Source organism: Paroedura picta, chromosome 15 (assembly GCF_049243985.1).
Source record: "Paroedura picta isolate Pp20150507F chromosome 15, Ppicta_v3.0, whole genome shotgun sequence".
Lineage (NCBI taxonomy): Eukaryota > Metazoa > Chordata > Lepidosauria > Squamata > Gekkonidae > Paroedura > Paroedura picta.
The window spans coordinates 11,427,065-11,454,974 of NC_135383.1; the positions used below are offsets into that span (position 1 = coordinate 11,427,065).

Below are 27,910 nucleotides of genomic sequence, written 5' to 3' on the forward strand. Positions count from 1 at the left end.
TGCTGCCCCGCCCCTTCACCTCCCCGCACGGCCTTTGCGGTCCCAAAGGGCCACGGCCTCCAGGAAACCATACTAACACTTAGGTACCCAATGGACTTTGAGTGGTAGGACGCATCCGGAGAAACACTGCGAGACGCGACGGCTCTAGCAATATAATCCACCCCACTCGGACACGGACGTCTCCCCTTTCCGCTGCTTCCTCTTCTCCCCCCCTCCCCGCCCCACGCACCATAGTTCCCTCTCGAAATGAAACCCGACGTGCGGGGACCCGGCAACCTCGCGGATCTCTTTGCTCCAGGCCGGGCTCTCCCCCCCCCCCTCTGCTTCCAGGGCGACGCCCGCCGCTCTGTTGGCGGAAGTGACGCAAGCGCGCCGGTTGTCAGAAGTCGGCCGCTCGGAGGGGGAAGTGAGACGGCGAGTGGCAGGCCCAGGTGCGGCGGCCCAGGTGAGGCACGGGGGGGGGGGGGGGAAGAGGAAGAAGAGGAAGAAGAGGAAGAAGAAGAAGGGGAGGGGGGAGCGGACGGGGCCCTGCAGAGACACTCACACCTGACGCCTTTCAGGCTCAGTCCGTCGCTTTATTTCTCCTCGTTATTCGTCACTGAAGTTTTTAGGTATTTGGCTTATGAGGTGGTCGTTGCTCGGGCGGCCCTTGGATTGAGGTATCTGCGCGCTGCCCTTCTTTAAAATCTCGGGAGGGGGGAGGGCAGAAGAGCCAGCGTGGGGTCGTGGTTAAGAGCGGCGGTGCTCTAAAGAAGAAGAAGAAGAAAAGTTGGTACTTATATGCCGCTTTTCTCTGCCAGGGGTCTCAAAGCGGCTTACAGTCGCCTTTCGACTCCCTACAACAGATAGGTAGGTGAGGCTGAGAGAGCTCTGAAAGAAATTGCTCTGTGAGAACAGCTCTATCAGGACTGTGACAAGCTCAAGGTCACCCGGCTGACTGCATGTGGAGAAGCTGGGAATTAAACTTGGCTTGCCAGATTGTAAACTGCTGCTCTCAAGCACTACGCCAAGTTGCCTAATCCAGTTGGCTTTGGGGCTCTTCTTGCAGAGCAGTTCTCTTAGGGCTCTCTTGGCTCCACCTAGGGTGCCTGTGGTGGGGAATGGGAAGGGAGTTGTGTTTGTAAACTGCTTTGAGGCACCTGGGGATAGTGAAAAGCAGGGTGTATGAAGCCTGCTCTTCTTCTCTCTTCTGGTTTGGTGCATGCCCTTCTTTGGTGTCCCACTCCTGGGATTCGAAGTGGCTTGCAGCAGAGTTCTCTAGCTGTAAACTTCTTCATGTCCTCCATGCAATACTGTGTTGTTGTTATTGCGGTCTTGATTTTGGTGTTATTTGATTTCTGAAAGGCTTTTGGTGTTTTGCGTGCTTCTCTTACGTTACCTTGTAACTGTTGCAGCAGCCCTCCATCGTAAGAGAGCAGGCGTGGTGTAGTGGTTAAAGAGTAGCTGACTCTAATCTGGGGAACTGGGCTTGAGTCTCTACTCCTCCTCCACATGCAGCCAGCTGGGTGACCTTGGGCCAGTGTCAGGTCTCTCAGAATTCTCTCATCCTCTCCTACCTCACAGGGGGTCTGTTGTGGGGAGAGGAAAGGGACGGAGAAAGTAAGCCGCTTTGAGACTCCTTTGGGTAGTGAAAAGTGGAGTATAAAAACCCAGCTCTTCTCTAAGGCAGCGTTATTATTGCTTTATAGTTGATTGGATATAGAACGGCTTATCTAAGGCTGTTGGATAGTTACATAGTAGAGGTGAGATTTGAACCAGGCACCTCATTCTCTCAGTCATTATTTGCCTGTAGTGTTTGACTTTTTTTTTTTTGCAAAAAGCTTTCTGATGCCAAATAGCACTTTAGGGCTCCTTACACTATATATATATGATTTATTGTGTGTGTTAGGCGCTCTTACATTGCGTCTGAATTACAGTGAACTCTATCAGTAATGACCTCCAAAATGTCCTGTTAATAGCACCACTCAGGTCTTGCAAACTGAAGGCCGTGCCTTCTTTCTTGAGTCGATCCATCTCATGTTGGGGCTTCCTTCCCTCCCCCTTCACATTTTTGATAGCACAATTGCTTTTTCCAGTGACATCGATTTTCGTACAACTTGACTGCAGCACGATAACCTCATTTGAGCTTCTAGGGAGAATTCAAGCTTCATTTAATTGAGAACACACTGATTCATCTTTTTGGTGGTTTGCGGCATCAGTAAGACCCTCCTCCACATCAAAACATTTATACCTTGTCTTTTCCTGTGGTTCAAGGCAGCTTAGAATGATACTGAAAACACAACTAGCCCCAGAAAAATCCTTAGCAGTCCCCAAATAGCAGTCCCCATAACAGTCCTTTTCCCCTTAAAAGATGCCTGCCATTCTTTTTTTTTAAGGAGGAAAGCAACAGTGTTAATATTTTAAAGTGCACAGCCCCAAATAATTCAGCGTCAGTGACATGAGATGTTGTGCACCCGATCGCGATGCTGATGTTTGCTTTGTTTGTAATAAATGCAAAGAGGAGGCCGGTGAGGCTTAATGCTGATTCCATTTAAAAGGCCATCCATATCTTCATCGCATCTCTGCATGTGTGTGTGTACGTGTGAAGGAGTGCTGTGTCAACTACTGTTTGCAATGAGAGCTCAGCGCAAATACCTTTCCAAATGAACTGCTGGGCAGAACGGGAGTGTTCCTTAGCAGGCCCTCCATGCTTCAGGGTAGTCTACCTCAATACCAGACGTTGGGCACAAACAACCGGAGAGTTGTTGCCATTCTGCCTTGTTCTCAGGCTTCTCTTTGAGACATCTGGTTGGATTCAGTTTGAGAGTGGGTGAAGGATGCTTGACTACATGGATCTTTGGACATTGAACTGTTGTCACCCCCTTACATAAAAAGGTAAAGATATCCCCTGTGCAAGCACCAGGTCATGTCTGACCCTTGGGGTGACGCCCTCTAGCGTTTTCATGGCAGACTCAATACCAGTTTGCCAGTGCCTTCCCCAGTCATTACCGTTTACCCCCCAGCAGCAAGCTGGGTCCTCATTTTACCGACCTCGGAAGGATGGAAGGCTGAGTCAACCTTGAGCCGGCTGCTGGGATTGAACTCCCAGCCTCATGGGCAGACAGCTTCAGACAGCATTTCTGCTGCCTTACCACTCTGCGCCACAAGAGGCTCTTCCCCTTACATATAAATGGCTTATTTAGTAGAATAATTGGGCAAAAGTTTAGTTGAGGAGACTGATTGACAAGCAGTTTGGGAATAGTTTTGTCTCGCATGTGACTTTCATAGGGAATGAATGAAAATGTGAAAGGCAGAGGCCTTCACCCCCCCTAACTAGTGGCAACTTTTCATTTACATAACCAGGTTGCTTCATGGATCCTTATTCAGAATATTTCTATGCTGCCTCTTCAGATTCCTGCTGAAAAGTTTTGTTTGTGGAATTTGCTGCTCCAAGGAGCTCAGGGTCATGTGCATGGAAGGGGGCGGGGGTTGATCCATCCTTACAACAGCCTTGTGAAGTAGGTTTGAATGCTAGTAGATTAGTGGTCCAAGACCATCCAGTGACCCTTGTAGCATAGTAAGATCTCTGAGCCCATCTCTTTGATTCCAGTTCAGCCCTTCTTCCTTTTTGTTGTTTGGGCTCGGTATGGTTCTTTTGACGTGATTCATCTTGCATAGGTGTGCCAGAGCGGAACAAGCAAGCTAAGGCTGGCTTGGCTGACCTATTTAAAGTGCTGCCCTTCTTCACTCAGAAGTAAATGGCCACCTTTAAGTCCAGCGGCACCTTTAAGACCAACAAAGATTTATTCAAGGCGTGAGCTTTCGTGTGCATGCACACAGTCTCAAACCATGGAACAGGGATGTAACTGCAGAAAGACAGGATTGGAAGGTAATGCTGCTCCCACATGATTCCTGCTGAGCGTAGCTTCATTCCCAGGACTTTCTGACTGAAGGGGATCTGCTATCCAAGAGCTCAGCTACTTGAAAGCTCAATGGCCAGATCTACCTTCTGTGAAGGATCACGTAGCTTCCTTCGGATGTAAAGTCAAGAGTGGAGCTTCTACTTCCCGCTCCCCCATGGCCCTCAATTTGCTGACTAGCAGATTACGTTCTCCCAGGCCTGCCTGCTGTTTGGCAATTGATCCAGCCAAAACTCTATCCAGGTTTCGATCTTCTCATCTGGGCTCTCCGTTTAGAATTCCGCACAGGGCTTGTTTGGGCTGAGCTTAAGCTGGCAAAGGACAGAGCGGCTATGTTCCTGTGTCGCAGAGGTGACATTGGTATCCAGTTGCCTCCGAATTTTGCAGTGTAAACACTGATGAAATCACCTTACCCTTTTCTCTTCCTTTAAAGGGAGTGGAGACCTCTGGCATACCAAAGACATTCCTGGGTGGCTGAGTGCATGGAAACATGTGACTTTCCCCCCCCCCCCCCAACCTGGGGGATGGGAGCAAAGAGCCCACCTGCACAGTGAGCTCTCTGCTGCCTGCTTGTCTGGAACGGCTGCCCAGTTCCTGTTTTTAATTGAAGAAAAGTCAGAGGTTTTGGTTTCCCGAAACTCGCTGGATGGCAGCGTCTCCTGACCCAGCCACTACTCGACGGGTCACAGGCTAGGAAAAGATTATTTTCTTTTCTTAGTCTGACGCACTAATCCAGAATTACAGCCCAGGGGTCACATCTAGCCATGGGAGTTTTTCGTCTGGCCCTCAGATGGCTTCTCAACGTTCCACTGGTTGTCCAGTTAAAGAAAAATATGGATTCTGCATAAGGGCCAAGTGCCCTCCAGAGCCACATCTGGGTCTCTCCCTGCTTATGAGGGCTCAGAGCTGAATGACAGCTCTTCATACTTTGCCAGCCCTTGAAGCGGGAAGGACCAGTGTCCGACTCAGAGCGCTCTAAGGCTGGTGGATGTGTGACTCAGGCTGAAAAACGTGTCTGCCCCTTTAACCATTGCACCAGAATAGCTGGTGGAAGCCCTTGATCCCAGATATCTAAAAAAAGGGGTAGTCAACCTGTGGTCCTCCAGGTGTTCATGGACTACAATTCCCATGAACCTCTGCCAGCAAATGCTGGCAGGGGCTCATGGGAATTGTAGTCCATGAACATTGACTACCCCTGATCTAGAACTTTCCTAACTCAAGTTTTCATTATTTGGTTGCCTAATCCTGGAAAATTAAAGGTGCCATCTGAAACCCGCACCTGTTCAGATCTGCATCCTTCTCCCCCTCCAGTTTTTTCCATACAGGACGCTTCATGAACATCATTTCGCCCCCAAGACACCTTTCCCCCCTGCCTCCCTTAACATACTGGCGAAGAATTCCATAGAACCTGACAGCCTGCACTGCTTCTTGTGGTATTGCACAGCTGTTGTTTTTCCATTCGGCCCTTTGAGTCATAGCTGGAAAATGACCGGTTTCCCTGGCCCTTGCCTAGGGGGAAATGCTTTTGACTACTGCAGCCGTATGCAACGCACATTTGTATGAAGCTGCTACCGCTCCCGGTCCCTCCTTGCCTGCTTATTCACCCTGACTCTCTGAAGATCTCACAGGGCTGTCTCCACAGTCCTCCGGCAGGGTGTGGTGTGTTTGAGTTTTCCAGCCCTTTACTAATCTCATCGGGAGGAACTTTGGCTCCGCTGTGTCAAAGCGGCTGCCTTGCAACGTGGAGAGGAGAGCCTCTGCTTCCTCTTCTGAGTTTTGGGAATGCCTTGTGCCTGGCGTTCTCTTTGCTGCCTCTTCCGCATAAGGCTACCACTGTTATTAACGCCAGTTGACAGCGCTCCTTCTCGCTGAGACTGGAGGCAGATTACAAAATACAGAAAGCCATTCGATCGGACAGCAAGGACCTCCAAGTAAACAAAGCCCTAGAACTGGAAAAAGACACACATGACAAACCGAGGCGGCGGATCAGCTGGCGGAGTCATCGCGAAGAGGAGGCTCTACAAAGGCAGAGGACAGCCTAGTAAGGTGGGAGGTGATACAGTCAACAAACGTTGCAACAGGCTGCATTACTGTTCCTTGAAGGAGAAGAGCTGTTTTTTTTATACCCCACTTTCCACTTCCTGATGGAGTCCCAAAGAGGTTTAAAATCATCTTTCCCTTCCTCTCCTCTGTGAGGTAGGTGAAGCTGAGAGAGCTCTAAGAGAACTGTTATGCGAGGACAGCTCTAAAAGAACTGGCCGGCCCAAAGTCACCCAGCTGGTTACATGTGGAGGGGGGGCGGATACCAATCTCTGTACTAGGGGAATCAGTTTTAATTCAGGGAGAACTTCAGCTGGAGGTTTGTAACCCTACTCAGGTGGGCTGTGGCTCTCCAGCGACTCAGATAAATTCCTTCCCAGCTTTATTAATCTTATATTTTCTTAAGGCTGCCTTCCTTCTCTTAAAGACTCAATGGGATGAGCTCAATGTGTGCTGTGTAAGGCATGAAACAGTGACATTTGTAACAGTACATGTAACCTCACTCTTCAATAAAGGTCGCAGTCTTTAAACTGGGAATACCAGGTTGTTTTTTTCAAAGTAGGTGCTGTGCTTTTGGGTCCTGACCTGGATGGCTAAGTAAGGTCGGCCTTAGTCAGTACTTGGATCCAGGACCTCCAAGGAAATCCACGGTTGTGACGGAGGGGCTGGCAAACCACCTCCCAACGTCTCTTGCTTTGGAAACCTTGTGGCAGCCCCTTCCACCAGTTTTTCGGTTGTTCTCTGGCCTTTTCGGAAAGAGGGTAGAAAAGCAAGGCTAGAATCTCTGTGCTGAAGTGACTTTCTGGTCTGCTTTCTGTTGTCGCCGTCAGAGTCCAGAGCAGGGTGATCTTCCTGCCCTGCCTTATAGGGGTGGTTCTGGCGTGGAAAGGATTACATCTAAGCCCTGTGCTAACATTTTCCCTCCCCAGGCTGTTTCCTTGCTGTGGTTGGTGTGCAACTCATGCTGGGGAGGCTGAATCTGCCAGGCCTCCTGCCAGGTGACCCAGTTTCAACCCCCCACCTTGCCAGGGCAGCTGGCTGGGTGATCTTGGGCCACTTACACAGGCTCAGTCTAGCCGGCCCCTTAGTGTTGCTGTGAAGAGAGAATGTGAAAGTCCCTTTGGGACCCTGTTGGGTAAAAAACGGATGCTACGTGTGTGGTTCTCTGAAAAATTCCACCGAGGATCGAGCTTGCAGTCCGATGTAGGATCGGAGTGGGCACTGTAATTGACCAGTGCCCTGCTAGATCCCCATCTGGGGATCCTGTCAGTTTAAACCGAAACTGACCAATAATGCATGCTGGTGGGAAGATCCATGGTTGGTGACTGTATATAAGTTGCGGGTTTGCAGGTGTTTCTCAGTTCAGTTTTGCCTCTGGTATCATTTAGGCTTTCTAACCGGGGTTTTGTGAAACCCTGGGGTTTCTTGATGGCCCTGGAAGTTCCCCAAATGGGTGGGTGTTTGTTTGTTTGTTTGTTTGTTTGTTTGTTCCTTCGTTCCTTCGTTCCTTCGTTCCTTCGTTCCTTCCTTCCTTCCTTCCTTCCTTCCTTCCTTCCTTCCTTCATTCATTCATTCATTCATTCATTCATTCATTCATTCATTCATTCATTCATTCATTCATTCATTCATTCAAAATTTTAATCAGGTGATATGACCATATATGGTCATGTTGACTGCCCTCCTCTCCCCAAATGGCCAATGATGGGCCTGGAGGGGGTGGGAAGGGGAGGGGCCCTGGGTGGGCATGTCCACAGCTATGCTTCCCAAACGTATTCCGCAGGATCGTGCCACTTCTGGGATGTTTCAGGGGTTTTTCAACAGTAAAAAAGTTGAGAAAGGCTGTAACCAGTACTCCACGACACCTTTCAAGCAGAAGCAAAGCATGGTGGGCTCTCTCAGCAAAAGGCGTAACTTTGCCTGTTCTTTCTAAAGTCTGAACTCCCTGCATCCCCGAACCTTCCACTTTTCCTCTCTTCCTGCAGGAGGAGGAAGATGAGCCTCAAGTCCGAGCGCCGAGGCATCCATGTGGATCAGTCGGAGCTGCTCTGCAAGAAGGGATGCGGTTACTATGGCAACCCTGGGTGGCAGGGCTTCTGCTCCAAGTGCTGGAGGGAAGAGTACCAAAAGGCCAGGCAGAAGCAGATCCAGGAGGACTGGGAGCTTGCTGAACGGTAAGGAGCCACCTTTGATGCACGTTTATGGGTCTGTGTGCGTGTCTCTCTGGTCACTGTCATCCCCCACAGGAGCTCTTGGAAAGAAGTTTCTGCAGCACAGAAAGAGATACAACGCTGAAGCATTGCAAATTGTGCAATGAGGCATGACCCCCTAAAGAAAAACCTCCAATTCCAGGAATGTGTGGCGGCATTGATAGGAAGTTTAGAGACCCAGCTGGGATGCACACAGTGGCCCCAACGGAGAGCAAGCTGGGCTTTTCTTTTGGTCGATTGCTGTAACAAACACAGCCTGCGCTTTTTCTCCCAACGCTGAAAATGTGCAGGAGCATGGAATGCTGCCTACATTTAAATAATTGAGGGGAAGAGAGGCTGTAGCTTGTTAGTAGTAGTACTGCTTTCCATTCAGCAGGTCCCACTTTTTGTCCTGGGCCTTCCCAAAGCAGCTAGTCGGTTTTAAAACCACCGCCACCTTTATCGGCATAAAAATAAGACAAGTCAGAATACAGTCAATTAGTTCTTTAGTTCACGCAGCTTAATTGCCATTTGTAAAAATTTAGCCACTTTATCAATTGTATCTGGATCCTGATTGGAGAGAAGGAACTGTACCTTGCATTTATCAGAGTAGCCAGTACATTTAACTCACAGTAAGTCCAGAGCTTTATCCCAAATAGCATCGTATATGGAGAACTGGAACAGTAAGCAAAGCAGCTAGTTGTTCCTGCTTCCCTCTGAGTTTGCCTACAATTCTGTCTCATCGGTGGGGTGGTGGTTTTCCAGCTTCCTCGTAGCTGCTTTGTCATAGGGTGAATGCAACATCTGGCCCGGGGCCTTTGTCTTTGGTGCAGATGGGGCCAGGTGTCAGACACTGCAAACTTGGCCCTGCCTTTCTATTTTTATTTTTTTGCTGGAGCTAAACAGAGGCCCCCTTTCTTTCCTTGGGAGCCAGGCTCCAACGCGAGGAAGAAGAAGCCTACGCCAGCACACAGCACCCTCAGGGGGCCCAGTCGCTCACGTTCTCCAAGTTCGAGGAGAAGAAAACCAACGAGAAGTCCCGGAAAGTGACGACCGTGAAGAAATTCTTCGGTGCTTCTTCCAGGGCAGGATCCAAGAAAGGTACCTGTGGAATTTTCTTCCGGCGTTCTCATTTGTCACTCCCCGTCAGCTTTCAAAGGGGCTGCTGTACCTTAACTTAGTAATCATTACTCCTAGAGAAAGCTGATTTGACCATCTGAATACAGTGGAGGGAGAGCGGCTGAGGCTGGGGCCAGTTTAAGGCTGCCCAATGAGCTCACAGTAGAGGTGAGGTTCAAACCAGAGCCACACCCCTGAATTTGCAGCTCATTTTCTTAGCATGGAAGTAGGCAGATTACAGCTCATACTGGTTGCTTAATGCCATCTGGTCACTGCATGGCAAGAGATCAAGATCTGATCTCTTGCCTTCCTATCTCTCTCAGCTCATTCTTTCCACCACTGTATCCTCTGTTTGCTTTTATGTTCTGTTTTTCTCCCTCGAAGACACCTGGAATGTTGCATGTTAGAAGAGCAAGTCATAAAAATATGGCAGAACCCCTTTGATAAGTCTAAATTTAGACCTAGCCAAGTATAAATAAACGTACGTGGTTAAAAATAACTGGGAAAGTGCACGGTCCCTTTTGTCTTCAGCTTAAAACAGGGGGCATTCGTCATTCTCCATAGAATCTTTCCTCTTCCAAGATTTGTGCCTGAAGATCAGGCACTGAATAATCTTAGTTGCAACAGGACAGCTCCTGCCGTCTGCATGCTGGGTCCCGGTGCCTCCCGTATGAATTGCTTCCATACTTAAAGAGAGCCAGTTTGGTGTAGTGGTTAGGAGTGCGGACTTCTAATCTGGCATGCCGGGTTCGATTCTGCACTCCCCCACATGCAACCAGCTGGGTGACCTTGGGCTCGCCACGGCACTGATAAAACTGTTCTGACCGAGCAGTGATATCAGGGCTCTCTCAGCCTCACCCACCCCACAGGGTGTTTGTTGTGGGGAGAGGAATGGGAAGGCGACTGTAAGCTGCTTTGAGCCTCCTTCGGGTAGGGAAAAGCGGCATATAAGAACCAACTCTTCTTCTTCTTCTTCTAAACCAAGATTTATGCCCTTCCGTTCCATGCGCCTTGTATGCAGGTATCGGTACTGTTCTGCCTGACTGGTGTTTGCATCCAGCTATTAAAAAAGAAATATCAAACCGCCCCTTCCCCGCATGTCATAATTCCGGGTGAAGAATCTTAAAGCAAGGCTGAGAAGCACAAGGGCCTCGTGAAATAACAGAAGAGGGTGGCAGTGAGCTGCGTACTGAAAATATTTGGAGGAAAGGTTGGAGAGGATCCTATTTCTCCCCCCTCCCCCAGAAGCCATTTAAAATTACAGAGGGGGCTGGATGGGCCTTCATGGGGAGGGTGTTCTGGAGCTGTGCTGCCTCTGTTGCAAAGGCCCTGCTCAGCACAGCAAAAGCCCCCTTGCTTCTTTTAGCAGGAACCTCGAGCGAGGCCTTGCCGGGAGCACGTCCTCTGAGCCGACTGGCTAATCGCATCTCTCAGTTGTGGTTTTTGTGGCCAACATTTAGTACAGTCATGCCTCACATTTTAAACAGACTTCTCAGTCTGCTGACGGTGTTGTTTTTCTAAAAATAAAGTCGGAGCCACGGAACTTGAATAGTCAGGATCGTTCTTACAGTGAGAGGGCACGCAGAGATGACTTGCCCCCCTGGCCTAGGATGGGACTCTCCAAACACGACCCTTCACTTTTGCTTGCCTGATACTGTTCTGTTGCTTTTCTTAGTGAAACTAGCAGGACTTTGTAATCTGCTCCCAACGCTGCAGCCAAACAAGCATGCAGAATGCCTCTTGGACTGGAGATGCCCTCAGCGTCACTGTGGACCAGCAGTGGCCTCACTGAGTGGGCTATGAGCGTCTTCTCATTCTGGTGCTCCAGCCCCTCTTATCTACTTCCCCTGCTGGTTGCTGCTCTTCCCCGTCCCCGTGTCTCAGCAGACGTGCAATCTCACGGTCCTCTTACTTCACAAGAAGTGCCATTTCATTGTGTCAGTGCCGATAACGTTATCAAGCGTGCTTCCTTCGCCACCAGGCGGTCGCCTTCCAGTGCCTGTGGTCGGGGCTGTAACCGTTGCCCTAACGGTTGCCCGTTGCTCAAAAGCCTCTTTCCCCAGCCCTGACCTGGATCTTTAAAGATCCAGTCTCTCTTTTCTCTCTTCCCCCACGACTTCCTTTCATATTGTGTCATCCTTCGGTGTCCTGCTTGCTGTTTCGTTCCAGCCGCTCAGGAGACCGGTCTTAATCCCGGACAGCTCGGGAAGGAGCGCAGTGCTGATAACCTTCTCAGGGACTTGAAGGAGATTTTTACTCCGCCCTGGGAGCTCCCTTCCCCTACTGAAGGTAACGCCCCGCAGCGGGGAGGCCGGCCAGGTCTGCTTGTTTGTTGTAGCTTTAAAGTGGTTTGCGTGGCTGGGCTTTGCAGTGTCCATGCTAGGGTTGTGCCAGGTGTTAGCGGATGGGACGATAGATCCATGAACCTGGCCTGCAGGAGACCAGCTTCAAAGCAGTCCCAGCATTTAAAGAGAAGAGCTGAAAAGGGAGGAGCTGAGTCCCTCAAAGAACGACAGGGTAGAACAAAACCTACCTTAAATGGTCACAAACAGTCTACGGTCAATTCACAGGAGATTTGGAATATAAGACTGACCTCTTTCCAAAAGGAAAGGCCTTTATCGATCCCATTTCAGGAAGTTTTATGGGCGGGGGAGAAGGAAGCAAATCTAAAAAAGGAACAATGGGGCCCTGAGTGGATGTGTCCACAGGGATGCTTCCCAACCATATTCTGCACGATGGCGCCACTTCTAGGGCTCCTTGAAGCCTGAAGAATATTTCGGGGATTTCTCAATGGTAAAAAGGCTGAGAAAGGCTGATTTTAGACCCATAGCCTGTCTCTGCCAGTGGGATGCATCTGGAAGCAGAGAAACAGGTCATGGAGATATCAGATCTTCCTTGTCCCCAGTGATTGGCAGCTGACTGCCCCTGAGCATGGAATCTTAATTTTGAGTTCTTCTGACTGCTCTTTGCTGGAATTCGTCTCCCCGGACAAGTCACGCTTGGTGGGTTCTGTTTTGTTGCTAACAAGACTCTTCTGAAAAGGTGCCGTTCAAACACTTGCTGGCATTATTTTGAAAATGTCTAGTAGGTCAACTAAATCACCCCCCCCAAAAAAAAATATGTTTAGACAGGAATGCAATAAGCTGCAGCGTGTATGTTGCACTGTCTGTTTGCATACACGTTGGCTCTTTAGAGACCTCGCCCTTGGCTTGTCGGATAGGTTTGGACCGAAAAATGCACGCTTCCAGTACCATTAGAAACAGGCAGGTTTCTGCTGTGTCGCTTGCCAGGGGAAGAATTGGCACAACCGTAGCACAAACGACGTTGCTCATTTCCCCATATGTGCCAGTTCTACATTGGCTTGTATTTTTGTGACTCCAACCCCACCCCACCCCGGTGTGTGTCTTGTGGTGTTGAGACCCTTTCTCTTTCTGGCCCTCGGCCCTCTTCAGATGGGGGGGGGGGGGCTTTTGCGGTGAGTAGCTCCAGACCCCATGGAGGCTTGCTGAAAAACGTAGAGCCGTCCCGATGAGTCAAGTCAGCTAAATGCAGAATCGGCGCAGCTGGGGTGTGGGGTGTGTGCTGTGTTTTGCTGTGGTGTTTGTGAACCTCCCCCCCCCCCCACGTAGCAAGATCTTTGTTAAAAAAACAAAAGCCCCAATCCTTCCTTGGTGTTCATAGTTTTTGTTTGGTGTTGAGAATCCAACCTTCCCATGGATTCCTAGTGATTCCTTTTTTTTTCCTTCTAAAAGCATCCAGAAGGTGTGTTCGGTTTGAAAAATATACTTAGAGCTCTCTGAAAAACATCAGGTGGGATTGCTGCTGTTTGTATTAGGAGGCTCAGGGTAGAATTCAGGACCCAAAGGTTTGGTTCTAGCTGTGCAAGTTGACTTGGGCTCTTTCTCCTCCAGTTTTGATCCTTAGTCAGGCATGCTCTCTGTCTCATCCCCATCCCTTACTTGGCTGCCCTCCCTCCCTGCATATCATAGAATTGGAAGGGGCCACACAGGCCATCTAGTCCAACCCCCTGCTCAACGCAGGATCAGCCCTAAGCATCCTAAAGCATCACAGAGAAGAACCTTATCAGTTTTCAAACGGGGTGGGGGGGGTGCTATCCTCCATGCACCTGTCAATGGCTACTGGCCATGGTGACTGCAGGGAAACCTCCCACTTTCAGAGGCTCTAATACTCTGAATCCCAGAGCCAGGCAGTAACATCAGGGAAGGCCTTGGCCTTTGTGTTGGACCTGTAGAGGAACTGGCTGACAGCTGTGTGCGGCAGAATGATGGACCAGATGGACCATTGGTCTGATCCAGCAGGGCTTTTCTTCGTTCTTAACCTTGCTGCTTCAGGTTGTCAGAATGTCTTTGGCCAGTAACAAGCAGCAGTTGCATCCATTGCTTACCTCGGGAAAGCTATGCCATTAGAAGCACCTCCTTACGTTAAGGAATGTCAGGTGCTCACGGCTGGATCCAATGAGATGTCTCCTTTTTTCTACCAGTGGCCTGTCAGATTCCTCAGACGGGAGTCCCCAAGCATCTGGGCAGCAATCCTGTTGTTTGTCCCTACTACCTGGTGTTCAGCGGTAGACTGTTCTTAAACATGGAGGTTCATTCAACTCCCATGGATTTATCTGATTCCTCTTTTTATAATTGAAAGACAGCTCCCCCCCTCCCCCAATTCTCCTGAAAGGAAAAGAAATACAATGAAAAATAATGTGGAGATAATCAACAAAGGATCGTAGAAAGCAAGCAGGTAACTGTGCTACGTACATCCTTATTCCATAATATTACCCAGTATTCATTATGACTCCTTTGCATTCTCTGGTTAATTTTCACAGTCGAGCAGTAGTGACAGGTTTTGTTAAACCAGTGGTTCTCTTTCTGTATCAGCCAACAATGTCATGCTTATTTCTATCCCTGGCACAAGGTCAGCACTCGGCAAGGTTCAGTTTGCCTGTTCCTTTGGTGGTGAAAGTTTCTAGGTCGTAATCACCTGCCGGGCAAGGACCCAGCTTGCTGTGCTTGAAGACAAGGCAGGTGCCACTTTGGAAAACGGTGCGAAAAATACTTGTTCAGTCCTCCTTTGAAGCCAGAAGTCCCTGTCCGCTTTTCTTGGCTACCTTTCCACATTTTGGTTCTGGTTCTTAACAGCTGCTGACAGAGGGTCACATACCAAGCACAATTTTACTTCTTTCCCCCAGCCGGGTCCTCTCCCAAGGGTGTATTCAGAGCTGTCAAATGTCCTGTTGGACATGTATGGACTTTTGTCCCCTCCTGTCTACAATAGCTCTCTGCATTACGGCCATTGCTACCTTGCTGCAGCAGACCTAACCAGCTTGGTGTAGTGGTTAAGAGCTGTGGTTTCTAACCTGGCAAGCTGGGTTTGATTCCCTGCTTCTCCACATACAGCCAGCTGGATAACCTTGGGCTCGTCACAGTCCTGGCAGAGCTGTTCTCACAGAGCAGTCTTGTCAGAGTTCTCTCAGCCCCACCTACTTCACAGGGTTTTTATTGGGAAGGAAGGAGATTATAAGCCACTTGGAGAATCCGTTGGGTTGTGAAAAGCGGGGTATAAAAACCAGCTCTTCTTCAAGCCTAACTGAGTGTAGGAACATCAGCTTTATGATGGAATGCTTCGGGAACTAGGTGGGCACAGGTATGTCCCTTTCGGAAGCAAAGAATGGCTGAAGCTGTGCATCGGAACTTATGTTCATAGAACTGTGCGTACCTGTGGGCTGCTGAACAGGGAGGGATAGGCTTAGAAAAGTGGTATCCTTTCCTTTGGAACTGCTGGCTGGGCTAAAGGCCAGGTGAACGCTCTGCAGGTGCCTTAGTGGCTCCAGAAGACCAGCTTGACATGAAGTGGAAACAGAGTACAGATGGAAATGGGAGGCACCTGGTGCCTCATCTCTAAGGATCAGGCCTCACCCTAGTGGTAGACACCGGCTCCATGCCCCTCACAGTGGCAGCGAGCCTGTTGGGGCCCGAATGCCCACGCAAGGGAAGGGCTGAGCTGCTGACCTGGCAAGGAGCTGAGGCCCAACCGGCTTCCTTGTACGACTGGAAACAAGCAAGGTGCCTTGGTTTCAGTGCTACTGGCAGGCCTTGACCGACATTCCGGCAGTTGCAGCGGATAGGCTCAGGTCAGAAGCATAGCCACTCCCCCCTCCCCCCTTTGATGTCAGCCTGTACTAAAATATTAACGTCCAGTGAGTTACACATTCATACTGCAAAAAGTGTGCCATCAGGCCTCGCAAGCTGGCTAACGGGCCTTTGAACGCTAGTAAAATATATATATATATACAGTAACTAAGTCTGAACAGCGGCAACAGTAAAAGAGGGCTTTTTTGGGGGGTTGAAATCCCTGTGTCCGCAGGCAACACCCAGGGGCAAACCGAAATGAACGGTCAGTCTGAAGTATTGCTGAAAAGTCGGAGCAGTCCTGTGGCCGGGTAGTGAAGAAATTAACAGTATTGGTTGATTTCCACCGATATCCCCAGTACAGGTCCATAGAAAGCTTTGCAGAAGGACTTCCTTGTGTCTGCTCTTCAGCATAGCCAGCCTAGCAGTGCCCCAGCTTCTTAAACTCTGTCACCACGGTGGCTGGCGTTGCTCCCGTTAAGCTCCGTGGCAGATGAAGCCCTGATACAGGCGGCCACGTTCTAAAAACATCATGGTGCCCTCAGCATCCCGTGCTCCATCCTTCTGCAATCCAAACTTGGACTTTACACCTCTGCTTCTGCTGTGCCTCGACGTTGCCATTGTGGGATGCCCGTCCGTGACCCTTCTCCTGTTTTGTGTTTCCTCTCTCTCTCTCTTTCTCTGTCCCATCGCCGCTTCCACCTCATCCTGCTCCATCTGCATCTTCTCGCATTTCATCCTGCGCTCTAAACAGTGCTGGCCGGCAAGCTGAGAGGTGGGTGACTCGGTGCTCCTCTGTTAGAACTCGCGAACTTTCCGAAGTCCCGGTTGCGGGTGTGTTTCGTGGCTTTATTATTGCTACATAGCGATTTATCACCTGCCGCTGTTGGCCAAGGCCGGCTTGCGTCGGCTTACAAGTTAAAATCATAAAATGCAAAATGCAATACTATTAAAAAGTAAAGCCCCTTAATTTACCGCATAAAACGATACGGCGGAAGAGATTGAGCCATTAACAATTCTCCTCCCTTATAACCAACCCTCGCGAATATCTAAGGGAGGGGGAGAGGGGGGAACCCAAGGATCTCTCTGCCCTAGCCTCGACCAAATGCCTGGTGGAAGAGCTCTGGACAGTGGATAATCTCAGTTGGTAAAAAGTAGACAGAACCGCCTGCTTAAAAGGTAGCTGCCAAAAGCCTCGGGCTCCCAAACCCTGGTGTGTGGCAGACTTTTGGGGAAATACACAGGCCCAGGTGACTGATATCTCTAGGTTGCCCTCTTCTGTTGTAGCAGTGCTACTGGGTTTATTTGCATTTATTTTCCATATCGATAGGCCACCTTTCTCACAGGGACCCAAGGCAGATTACACATTGCGAGTGAGTGCCCGCCAATGAAACAGGGTGTTCGTTCACTAATCGAACTGCAGCGTAGCAGCCGTATTCGCATGACCCATTAAGAGGAACAGAAATAGCATAAGAGGGTTCTGTTTGCCAGGCTGGGTTGATAATAACATTTCCCCCTTTTATTTTTATTTATTTATTTTGCGTCTGGTCTGATGAAGAGTTCTGGGGACCTTGAGAGCCAGCTTTGTGCCGTGGTTAAGAGCAGCGGGGGTTTGATTCCGCGCTCCCCCACATGCAGCCAGCTGGGTGACCTTGGGCTCAACACAGCCCTGATACAGCTGTTCTCACAGAGCAGTCCTGTCAGAGCTCTCTCAGCCTCGCCTCCCTCACAGGGTGTCTGTTGTGGGGAGAGGAAAGGGAAGGCGACTGTAAGCTGCTTGGAGATTCCTCCTAGTAGAGAAAAGCAGCATATAAGAACCAACTCTTCTTCTTGGAAGCTCGCACGCTGCAAAATGTCATTGAATTGCTCCTAATGGGAGGAGTTGCAGGGAATTTTTTGGGGGGCCGACACAGCTGTGAAGTGCCAGCCTGTCAGTTCTTGAATAGTCTCCCCCTCCCCCCGCTGCCATCCCTTGGGGGAAAGGGGTGGTGAGTGGGAAGGCTAGCTTCACAGTTTCCACAACACCCTTCCCACTGCCCTGTGAATTCTGCCTTGCAGAAACTTGAGTGTGGGCGGAAGAGCAGAGGCAGGGACCACATTGGCGGCCATCTGTGCGGGAGTCTAGCAGTCTTCTCTGTTGGCTCTTTGAATGCCCCCCGCCTTCAGTCTTGCGCAGAAAGACCATGCCAGATGTCCTGCTGTTGCCAAGCCGATAGGGGAAGAAACCAGTGCAGGCTGAGGGCCCAGCAGAGCACATGTTATGCGCAGGGATCAGACCGACCTACAGCCTCTTAAATAGCCCTGACCTCTGCCTAACCAGGAGGAGCAAGGGTGGGGAGATCTACGCATTCCGCTTCTAGAACCTTTGGGAAAACATCAGATGCCAACTTGTGGGTGAGCTGTCCACGCCGTCATCCACCCCTGCTTTGGCTCGTGAGTTCTCTTTAGACAAGGCAAGGAATCTTTTGAGAACTCGCAGCTTGGAGGCATATTCTTTCCTTGTGGAAGACGCCTTCTTCAGTTCCCTGGTTAAAAGTTCCCTGGCAGCAGGCACTGGGACAAGACTTATTTTTGTGGTTGGTGGGGAACTGCTGCTGCAGTTGTTCTAAGAATCATAGAATCATAGAGTTGGAAGGGGCCATACAGGCCATCTAGTCCAACCCCCTGCTCAATGCAGGATCAGCCCTAAGGTCTGACTTTGTGTGAGTCTGGTTCTTGTGCAGAAACAGGCCTCTGGTGCATCATGTTAGTGAATTGCTCCACTGGTGATGCTAGGGACTCATGCGTGGGTATGTACATGACCCCTGACCCGAGGAGCCCTCTTCTAATCCTCCTCTGGGATGAATGAGAGCTGCATGAGGTCAGCCTGGCCAGTGAGCCTATTGCTAACCGTGGGGACCCTTTCCTCCCCTGCAGAAGTCCAGGAAACCAAGGCTGCCAGTCCCATCAGCAGACAAGTCAGCATCGAAACGGACAGAGTGTCCAAGGAGTTCTACGAGTTCTTGAAGCCCTACCAGAAACCTGGCCAAGAGATCTACAAGCAGTGCAGAGTGTTTCTGGAAGCCATGCATCACAAGCGGGTAGGGAGACTTCCAAAATACAAACCAGAGGGCAAGGGCTGCCATTAGAGGGGGCCAGCCCACAAGCCACAGGCTGGGCAGCATTGATTGAAAGAACCTGAAAGTCCTAAAGGGTGTGAGGTCCAGGATACCGAAGGGATCATTTATTCCTCTGTGAGCCTGCCTGGGAAATGAAGATACTGTGCTGCAGCCCTGTTCAGTGCCCTTCACTGGCTGAGAGGAGGTAGAAGTTATTAAAGGCGTGGCTTTCTCGGCCATGGCACCCAGAATGTGGAACTCTTCTGCCCCCAGCCACTCACTGGGCACCTAGCCTGTTGCATTTTAAGCTTCTTTCATTATGACAGCCTTACATTTTGGCTCCCACCTCCTGTGGCTTTATTTTCCTTCTAATGTTCTTGAATGGGATCGACACTTTACAACCATTTCCTATTGACAGTGGGTTAAACCCCCCCCTCCCCCACAACACTCCTGTATTTCCCCTTTTTCGTTACTTACCTGCCTTGGAAGTTCTGTCAGAACATGGGCTAGAAGTCCCTGACGCCTCTAGAAATCTCTTTCCAGTTGTCAGGCAGCATACAATCTTCAGTATACTTCTGAAAAAGAGGGGAGGAAAAAACGCACAGTCTTTTAACGTCAAAGAATAATTGGCAACGTGCCCAGATGGAGCTGCAAGCTGCTATATTGTCGGGTGCTTCAAAAGGTTTTTTCTTTCTTTCTCTTTTTGTCGGTTGGCAAATGTTAGGGAGATACATTTTTTAAAAAACTGAAAATGGAAGCGACCAACGGAGTTCTAAAACCAAGTGGAGTTTTGTTTCGCTTTGCGCTCGTGAGCTGTATGTAAGGCCTCCAAGGCAGCTGTGCCCAACCTTTTGACCATGGAGGAGCTCCTGAAATATTTTTCAGGCTTTGAGGTGCCCTGGAACTGGACCGGGAGTGATGTTAGCTGGCCACGCCTTCCTGCCACGCCCAGGGAGGACTCAGAGGGGAGAGAAAGGAGGCGTTTGAGGCAGGAGTAGGCGTCCAGGCTCCAGTGGGGACCCTGGGGGTGAAGGCTGGCCAAGGAAAGAGGTGGAGATGGGGTGGACTTAAAGGAGGGGGGGAGCTTCAAAAGGGCAGGTTAGCTGTTCCCCTAATGAAAGCGGTCTCAGGAGGTAAGGTGTGTTCCCAGCTCTGTGTATGTGGAGTGCAGGTTCTGTCAGGGTGGGGATGCAGCTGGGATTTCTTTCTTTCTGGCAGTTCCCGTGCACTTAGTCGATGCTCTCTTCTTGCAGGAGCTGAGTATCGAAGAACAGTCCGAATACACCCAGGACTTCTATCAGAACGTGGCGGATAAGCTGCACGCCCGCTGGAAAGGTACTGACCTTTCCCTAAGAGGGCTCTGAGATGAGAGGGGAGGAGAGGCGGGCTCCCGTTCTTTTGACAGATTCAGACGTTCTTTCTGTGAATGATCAGTTCTGTGCAATTGTCAAGGGGACTCCCCAGCCCTTCCACAGCCAGAGTGTGTTTGAACTGAGAAAAACCCAGTTTCTGCTCCTGAAGAGGCTGGGGGAATGGCTTGCCCCTTTGGGCACGAGAACCTGTGACTGGGAAACCAGCCTGATGCTTTCCTGGAAGTAGAACTCCTGTTTTCTCATTGTTTGCAAGCTTAAATGTGCAAAGGAACCTAGGAAACTGAAAGTACAGAGGGTGTTCTTCTTTTTTTATGTAGCTGGCACCTTGGGTGGGCTCTGCTGATGGTTCCTTGGATCACAGGGAGAGCAGTTTGGGTTGTGGTGATAGGTGTTTGGTGTGTTCTCCTCCTTTCAGTGTCCCCAGAAAAAGTGGAAATGGCGATGGACCAGATTGAGAAGTACATCATGACCCGCCTGTATAAGTATGTTTTCTGCCCGGAAACTACCGAAGACGAGAAGAAGGACCTTGCTGTTCAAAAGAGAATCAGGTATATGCTCTGGGATCTGGCCCGGGCTTGAAATAGGGAGTGGCCCCGCTCCAGAGAGATCCATTGCACCTGGACAGTCCCGGAGAGCACCTGGCACAAGTCTTCCTGAAGGGAAGTGGGTCTGGACGTGGGTTATTTTCTTGGATGGAAGAGACTTCCTAGGAATTCTGCATAAATCTTACCAAATTTGTTCTTGCAGGCCACCGTATCGGAAAGGTTGCTATGGTGGCCTGCAAGTCCAAATTTACCCTGGTGTGGTGCCAGAATGTGCTAACAGTGGCTGAATTTTGAGGCTCTTTGTTTCAATTGTTTAAAGTCACTAGTCCTCATGGGGCTAGAAGGTATCGGATACAACCTAGTAGAGTGAGGCTAGTGCCTGGGGCATCTCAAAAGGTTCAGTGGACAGAGTATGGTTTCCTGTGGTCAGGGGGATTTGAGATCACTGCCTCTATATAGCACCTCATCCCTCCAGAGTAGCTAAATAAATTGCACAAAATTTTTGTACTTTACGTTATATCAACCTCATTCATGTGCTGTTCGCCTTTGCTTTTCTGGATGCAAAATTTGATTATTGCTTACACCTTGTTGCTGTTGGGGGGGGGGAGATAAAGGCTGGCGCCCCTCCCTTCCTGTTGCTCTTTCCACAGTGGATGTCTGAGTGTCTCACTGCGTTTCTCTTCCTCTCCCTGCAGGGCTTTGCACTGGGTGACTCTGCAGATGCTGTGCGTTCCTGTTAATGAAGAAATCCCTGAAGTCTCCGATGTGGTGGTGAAAGCAATCACAGGTACACAAAGACCTTAACGGAGTGGCTGAGAGCCACGTTTCTGTAGTGGCTGGAGCCTCCAACTAGGATCTGGGAGACCCAAGTTCAAGTCCCCACTGTGCCACAGAAGCTAGCTGAGATTATTTATCGTATGGTGTGTATAGTACAGTCAGGACATCCAAGGACTCCAGGTATGGCAAAAATGGCAATGGGTGTCAAATAGCCCAAACCTTTTGCTGTCGTCATCTCTGTGGCTCAGTGATCCATGTTGCGCAGAACCTACAATGCGCAACCTTGCTTTGAGGCTGCTTCGAAATCCCAGTCTGCTTGAATTGATTTATCGTATGGCCCATGTTGCGTAGCCAAAAGGTCAGAGGATTGTCTGGCAGGGGACAGTCAGAGTTGACTTGCTGTTTGCCTGCCTCCACGTTATGACCGCTGGTGTTCCTTGGAGGAAGTCCTTGGAGGTCTCCCTTGCCAAGTACTCGCATGAGATGGCCGGGCTTAGCTACCAAGATCTGACTGGATTGGGCTCGCCTGGGGCTATCCAGGGATGACCTTTGGCCAGAGACACACTCCCAGCCTCACCTACCTCACGGGGGTGTTGTGAGGTTAAAATGGAAAAGGGGGAAACAGTGTAAACAGCTTTGGGCATAAATGAAGTAAGTAGAGGTTTCCCAGAGTTAATGACTAGGTACAATTGAAGCCACTTTGCCTCTTAGAAAACCACCCCTGGGCTGTGACCCCTTTTGCCCAGTTGCAGGAAGGGCGGGGAGAGGGTAGGTAAATGACAGGAAGGTGAAGTAAACTTCTGCATATGCCAAGTATATTCTGGTAGCTAACAGTGTTCCTCCTACGGGGAGAAGAGCTGCAATCCTTCCAAGGTAAGATGTGGGTTTAGCCCAAGATCAGAGGGCCCCATCTTCAGGCAATACAGAGCTGTCAGCATGACAGCCCTTGCCGTTTTTGAAAGATGCACTGTATTTGAGGGCCAGCAAAAGCTCTGGAGTTCCCAATGTTCTCAGAGGCCTCCTGGGTTAGGACAGATGTAATTGATTTCCAGGAAGAGACCACAAGCAGGTTGTGAACGCAACAGCCCCCTCCTCTGCTGCCTGTGTCCCCCCCCCCCTGCTCCTTCCAATTGCTCTCCTAAGGAGTTGTGGGTGAAACAGGGCATTGGTTGCACTTCAAATCTGATGAGAAGCCCGCAATGTTACGCCCTCGTATCTCTCCGCTGCCTCAGTTTGCGGGCCAGGGCGTGACTCTCTTGACCCTCCTGGGCTTCCTTCCGTCCCACAGACATCATTGAGATGGATTCCAAGCGGGTTCCGCGGGACAAGCTGGCCTGCATCACCAGCTGCAGCAAGCACATCTTCACCGCCATCCGGACCACGAAGAACGAGCCGGCCTCCGCGGACGACTTCCTGCCCACCCTCATCTACATTGTCCTGAAGGGCAACCCGCCCCGCCTGCAGTCCAACATCCAGTACATCACTCGGTTTTGCAACCCCAGCAGGCTCATGACCGGGGAGGACGGCTATTACTTCACCAACCTGGTAAGCCCAACTCTCAACCACGTCACTTGTTAGGAAAGCAGCTTTGGGAACTTGTGCTTAGGGAAAGAGTTCAAACTCTGCTGACGCCTGATGATTTAGAGCAGTGGTCCCCAACCCCTGTTCTGCGGACCGGTACTGGTCCATGGATCAGTCAGAACCGGGCCACGGCTCCTCTTCGTCCTCCTCCCTGTCTGCTGCCTCAAGGGCTGCCCTGCCTCTCTGCCACCGACTCGCCTTTGGTGCTCTCCAGAAGCCGCCATGGTTGGGGCTCCCCCTTGGTGTGGCACTGCGCTGCTGCTGCTGGCAGCGCCCCCAGCAGGCGGGGGGAAGTCAGGGGTGCTGGTGGGAAAGCAAGTGGAGCAGGGCTCAGGCGATGGTGGTGATGTCCCTCGGCAAAAGACTACTCCCCCCTCCCGGGCCTCAGTAAAATTGTCAAGCATTGACCGGTCCCTGGTGATAAAAAGGTTGGGGACCACTGCTTTAGAGGCCTGGGTGGCCGTATTACTCTGTGTGCCTGTGCCCATGTGCGTGTTTAAGCTAAATTTGGGGGCTTGTTCATTTGTTTAGAAAATGCTTCTTGCTGCCTCTCCAGGAAAAGCTGCCTGACTCAGCTTACAAAATAATAACAGTACAGGTTTTTAATTAAAACCCAGCCAAGCATGACAACACAGAGGACCGAGCAGCTTAAGCAGTTTCCAGACTTAAAATTGCACTATAAACTAGTGCTCAAAGATCAACCCTTAGCGAAAAGCTTGAAAGCTGATGAACTGGCTATGTGCAAACCAAGAATCTTTTCGATTCTTAAACAGCCATGACTGCGTCAAAAAAAGATCTGGCCTTAAACTCGCTTTCAAGTCCCTCCTCAGTGGCTCAGGCTTCTGAAGTTCCAGTGGTTAAACAGGGTATTCTAGATCTGTCTCAGCGAGAATTCAATTCTAGAGAATATCCAATTGATCCTAGGCTCCGCTATTTTAGTGGGGGGTCAGCGTGGCCGTAGCCCACCTCAAAGGAGGATCAGTCGAGGGATAAACATTGGAACATGAGAGACATAAGCCACTTTCTCCTTGAGAACATTTTAGCGCTGTCATCGCTGTTTAAGAATGAAGAAGATTCTTGGTTTGCACACAGCCAGTTCACCAACTTTCTTTTCGTTCGTGGCTTCCTTTGGCTGGCGGGGTCATCTTTTCTTGCAGTAGCAGCTTGGCCTGGAGCTTTCAAGACAGTAGCATAAGCACCACCCTAAGCACAAGGGGAAGGACATTCAATCAGTAAGTTGCCAGCTGAAAATAAAAATGAATCCACTGGTTTCTCAGGCTATATGTTTTAGTAATGTCGGTGCAGATGTACCTGAATAAGCGTGCATGAACCTTGGCTGGTCTTAAAGTTGGCATAGGACTTTGGAAGCCAGCGAGGGGCTTCCCTCGACAGACTTAGCTCAAGAACACCATCAAGTTCTTAGCTGGTGCTTTGTGTGTGTGCGTGGCCTTCCTGTTTGTGCAGGTCATACTTACGAGCAAGTGTTTGCCCTTGCAGTGCTGTGCTGTGGCCTTCATAGAGAAGCTGGACGCGCAGTCCCTAAACTTGAGCCAGGAAGACTTTGACCGTTACATGTCCGGCCAGGCGTCCCCGAAGAAGCAGGAACCCGAGAACTGGACCGCCGACACGTGTGCCGGCGTCCGGCAGATGTATAGGAACCTCGACCTCCTCTCCCAGCTCAACGAGCGGCAGGAGAGGATCGTGAGCGAGGCCAAGAAACTGGAGAAGGATCTGATTGACTGGACCGACGGGGTCGCCAAGGAAGTCCAAGAGATCGTCGAGAAGTACCCCTTGGAGATCAAGCCTCCCAACCCAGCCTTGGCGGCCATTGACTCCGAAAACGTCGAGAACGACAAACTCCCGCCTCCGTTGCAGCCTCAGGTGTATGCCGGATGAGAGCCGCTGTTGGGGCAGCAGCAGACATGCTCCTTCACGCTGCTTTCTGCTTTTTGCTGGGTGGCCCGAGAGAGCCATCCCACGAGTTTAAAGCCGGCACGGTTTTTATGAGGTACTATTTACTGACAGGGGCGTCCGACAGTGTTTCTTTTCGCCAGAAATAGGTTTGTTTTCAGGGCTGGGTGCTTGGTGAAGATGAATTGAATTTACTCCCCTCCTTTTTTAAACACGACTCCAATGTAATTTTAACGGAGCGCCCTGTGTGTGTGTGTGCGTGCGTGTGCGCATGTGTGCAGTTTTTTCCTTCCGGGTGTGGTCAAAAAAAAGAAAAAAAACCCCATTGAAGTGTGTTTGGCCCTCCCGCTCCCCCTCCCCGAATCAAGGAGACGATCAGCACTTTGCAGAGGAATGCCAAGTTGGACTTTTGAAAAGGATACTTCTGTGTTTGTTTGTTTTTTTAAAAAAAGGAAATTGACTGTAAAGTAAATATTTAAAATTGTACATAGGATTGAAAACGTTAAGTGTCTTATCTGCATGGGTATCTTGTACGGAACGGTAACTCTTAATGATTTCCTCAATGTCAGCAGGGCAGATTTGCTGCTGAGTGACTTTGTTCAGGGCCGGGTGGGTGGGTGGGTTTAACAGAAAACAAGCCCCGCATGGTGGGTTTTCTTTTTGGTCTCAACGCTCATCTCCTAATATTTATGATTTCTCTTCTAGACTGGCCTTAACAGTTTAGAGGAGTGCTAGCATGCAACATCAACTGCTTGTCACAGCTTGGGTTGGAGATTAAAGAATCGTTGAGATAGGATGACACTCACTTTCTTTCCCACTGGCGTTAGAGCCAATTGACGGTGCTCTAGGACACAGGCTGGTGCTGGTGAAATGATGGCTTTTACCCCTTTGCTTCAACGCCGGCATGTTTAAAATTTTTATTCTCAATTTTTTGTAAAAAAAAAAAACAACAACCCTCAATCAACAATCATTCTTGTACAAAATGACCCTGAGAATTGATCCGCAGCAGTTATGTTACATTAAGGGAAATCTGGATCCTGGCTAAATGGGGGATAACATTCCCGGATCCTTCACACTGCTGTTTGGGTCTCCGCTCGTGTCTATCTTCAGCAGTGTGCACAGACTGTCCCTCTCAATTCAGGGCTGATTGCCAGCATGTTCAGTAGCATATCCACCTGTGTTTGCTTCATGTATTTGACATAGCGTCCGGTTCAATCCTGGCCGTGTTTCTTCTTTAGGTGTTATGCCAAACGAGGTAGTGTAGAGGCTCTACCTTAAATTCTTACATTTTGGTCTGTGCTTGGATAGTCATTGTGTGAGTTTGGAATCTCCGGGGCATGTTAAAACCACCTCGGGGTCTTCATCACCCTCCTTGAAGCCTGTCCTCCAAGCACTCCTTAGTCACCGTACTTGACTGCTCTTTGCTCCCCACCCTCCGTTCTTCCCACGTCCTTAATTGTTGAATCTCCAACAATACAAGTCCTGGCTGGCAAAGTGCCACCCACTCGCGGAATGAACCCACTTGTCAAAAAGTCCGGCTTAAGTGGGTGAATACGAGATGTTTGCGCTTCACAACCAGAATTCCTGGCCCACAGTCACTCTGTGATGTAGAGAGAGGCTTGTCTCTTGACAGTGTTAATGGGCCTGGGGTGGTGGTGGTGGTGTTGGTGGGGGAAGAGGGCGTACTTCTTACAACTGTATAATAAGCCTCGCTGTCTCATTTGTACCTGCAGAGCTTTTGCAGGTTCAACTGTTCACTTACTTTGGACGACGTTTTCTAAGCAGCATTTTCGAGATCGGAATCCTCTTTTCTTTCTTCTTTTGCATTGCACGTGCGTGCTGCGTTTTGCAATAAGTTAAGACCAAGACTGTGATCTGTCCTGCGTCTGTTTTAAACAAAACATCTTTTAATCTGTTTGAGCTGTGGTTTCCTGATGTTTCGAAGGTAAGTATTTGACTCTCTCACCTCCCCCTGGCATTAAATTGTGAGCAAGTTGATTGTCTGACTATACAGAGGCATCTTTTGGCCTTTCTTCATAGAGCAGGGGTAGTCAACCTGTGGTCCTCCAGATGTCCATGGACTATAATTCCCATGAACCCCTGCCAGCGTTTGCTGGCAGGGGCTCATGGGAATTGTAGTCCATGGACATCTGGAGTACCACAGGTTTGACTACCCCTGTCATAGAGGGCTCCTGATTAGATTAACCTTTCTTTGTAAGGGCTTTTCTTGTGTTGTCATCCCCCTCCCCATGCTACACTAGGTGCTAATTCTGGTGTCCAGGTACACATTTTCCACTCCTGAAAAGTAATATTATATCTGCTGTCACTAAACTTGCCATTAAATAAACCCTGTATAATGCAACTCCTGTTTTCTGATTTCTGTGACTGTGTCTTGATTTCTAACACATTCAGGTTAAGCATTGCAAAACTGGGCCCTACAGTATTCTTTTCTTATTAATTTCTCTTTGGTGGGTGGGGAGAGTAGTGGATCTGGGGCCGCTTCTGATGGTGCCTGGAGTTTTCATTTATGCAGTGTTCAGAGTGCTAGGCTGAGATCATAGAATCATAGAGTTGGAAGGGACCTTCTGGGTCATCTAGTCCAACTTCCCACACAATGCAGGACACTCACAACCCTATTGCTCATCCACTGTAACCTGCCACCCCCTTGAACCTTCACAGAATCAGCCTCTCCATCAAATGGCTATCCAGCCTCTGTTTAAAAATATCCATAAATGGAGAACCCGCTACCTCCCGAGGAAGCTTGTTCCACTGAGAAACCGCTCTTTCAGGAACTTCTTCCAGAAGTTTAGACAGAATTTCTTTTGAATTAATTTCCTCCCATTGGTTCTGGTCCGTCCCTCCGGGGCAAGAGAGAACAACTCTGCTCCATCCTCTACATGACAGTCTTTTAAATACTTGAAGATGGTTATCAGATCCCTGCTCAGTCGTCTCCTCTCCAGGCTAAACAGGCCAAGCTCCCAAGTTTGATCTCCCACACTGCCATGGAAGTTTTATCAAATGACCCTCGGCCAATTGCATCTGTCGAGAATTAAAATTTGATAATAGTGGTGAGAAGCAGGAGCCTCAGCATCTGTGGCTCAGTGGTAGAGCATCTGCTTGGTTTATAGAATGTCCCAGGTTCTATCCTTGGCATCTACAGTTCCGTTTTTACAAAAATCCATCTCATTCTCTGGAGAGCCATTACCAGCCTGAATAAACAGCACCGACCTTGATGGAC

The 27,910-nt window shown here is 49.7% G+C and overlaps 1 protein-coding gene across 9 annotated transcripts; it reads left to right on the plus strand.

The window, feature by feature from the left end:
• Positions 1–349: 349 nt before the first annotated feature.
• RABGEF1 (RAB guanine nucleotide exchange factor 1) lies at positions 350–27,034 on the plus strand. Of its 9 annotated transcripts, none has more exons than XR_013226826.1 (11): positions 350–445; positions 7,922–8,110; positions 9,060–9,226; positions 16,142–16,162; positions 18,304–18,467; positions 19,739–19,820; positions 20,274–20,406; positions 21,099–21,190; positions 22,469–22,725; positions 24,259–26,719; positions 26,837–27,034. XR_013226826.1 is itself a non-coding variant. In XM_077312166.1 (11 exons), the coding sequence occupies exons 2-11, from the start codon at positions 7,932–7,934 to the stop codon at positions 24,655–24,657; spliced, it is 1,614 nt and encodes a 537-aa protein (XP_077168281.1). In that variant the 5' UTR covers positions 350–445; positions 7,922–7,931; the 3' UTR covers positions 24,658–27,034. The 9 variants fall into 9 exon arrangements, 8 of the variants coding, with proteins under 8 accessions (XP_077168281.1, XP_077168274.1, XP_077168278.1 ...); XM_077312166.1 differs by adding an exon at positions 11,414–11,533 and having other exon boundaries at positions 24,259–27,034; XM_077312159.1 differs by having other exon boundaries at positions 24,259–27,034.
• Positions 27,035–27,910: the final 876 nt, after the last annotated feature.

Bases quoted from the DNA above. Each gene is read 5' to 3' on its own strand.
- RABGEF1 (XM_077312166.1), top strand. From the start codon at position 7,932: ATGAGCCTCAAGTCCGAGCGCCGAGGCATCCATGTGGATCAGTCGGAG. The intron at 8,111-9,059 runs GTAAGGAGCCAC...CTTGGGAGCCAG, and splicing joins GACTGGGAGCTTGCTGAACG to GCTCCAACGCGAGGAAGAAG. The intron at 11,534-16,141 runs GTAACGCCCCGC...CGCTCTAAACAG, and splicing joins GCTCCCTTCCCCTACTGAAG to TGCTGGCCGGCAAGCTGAGA.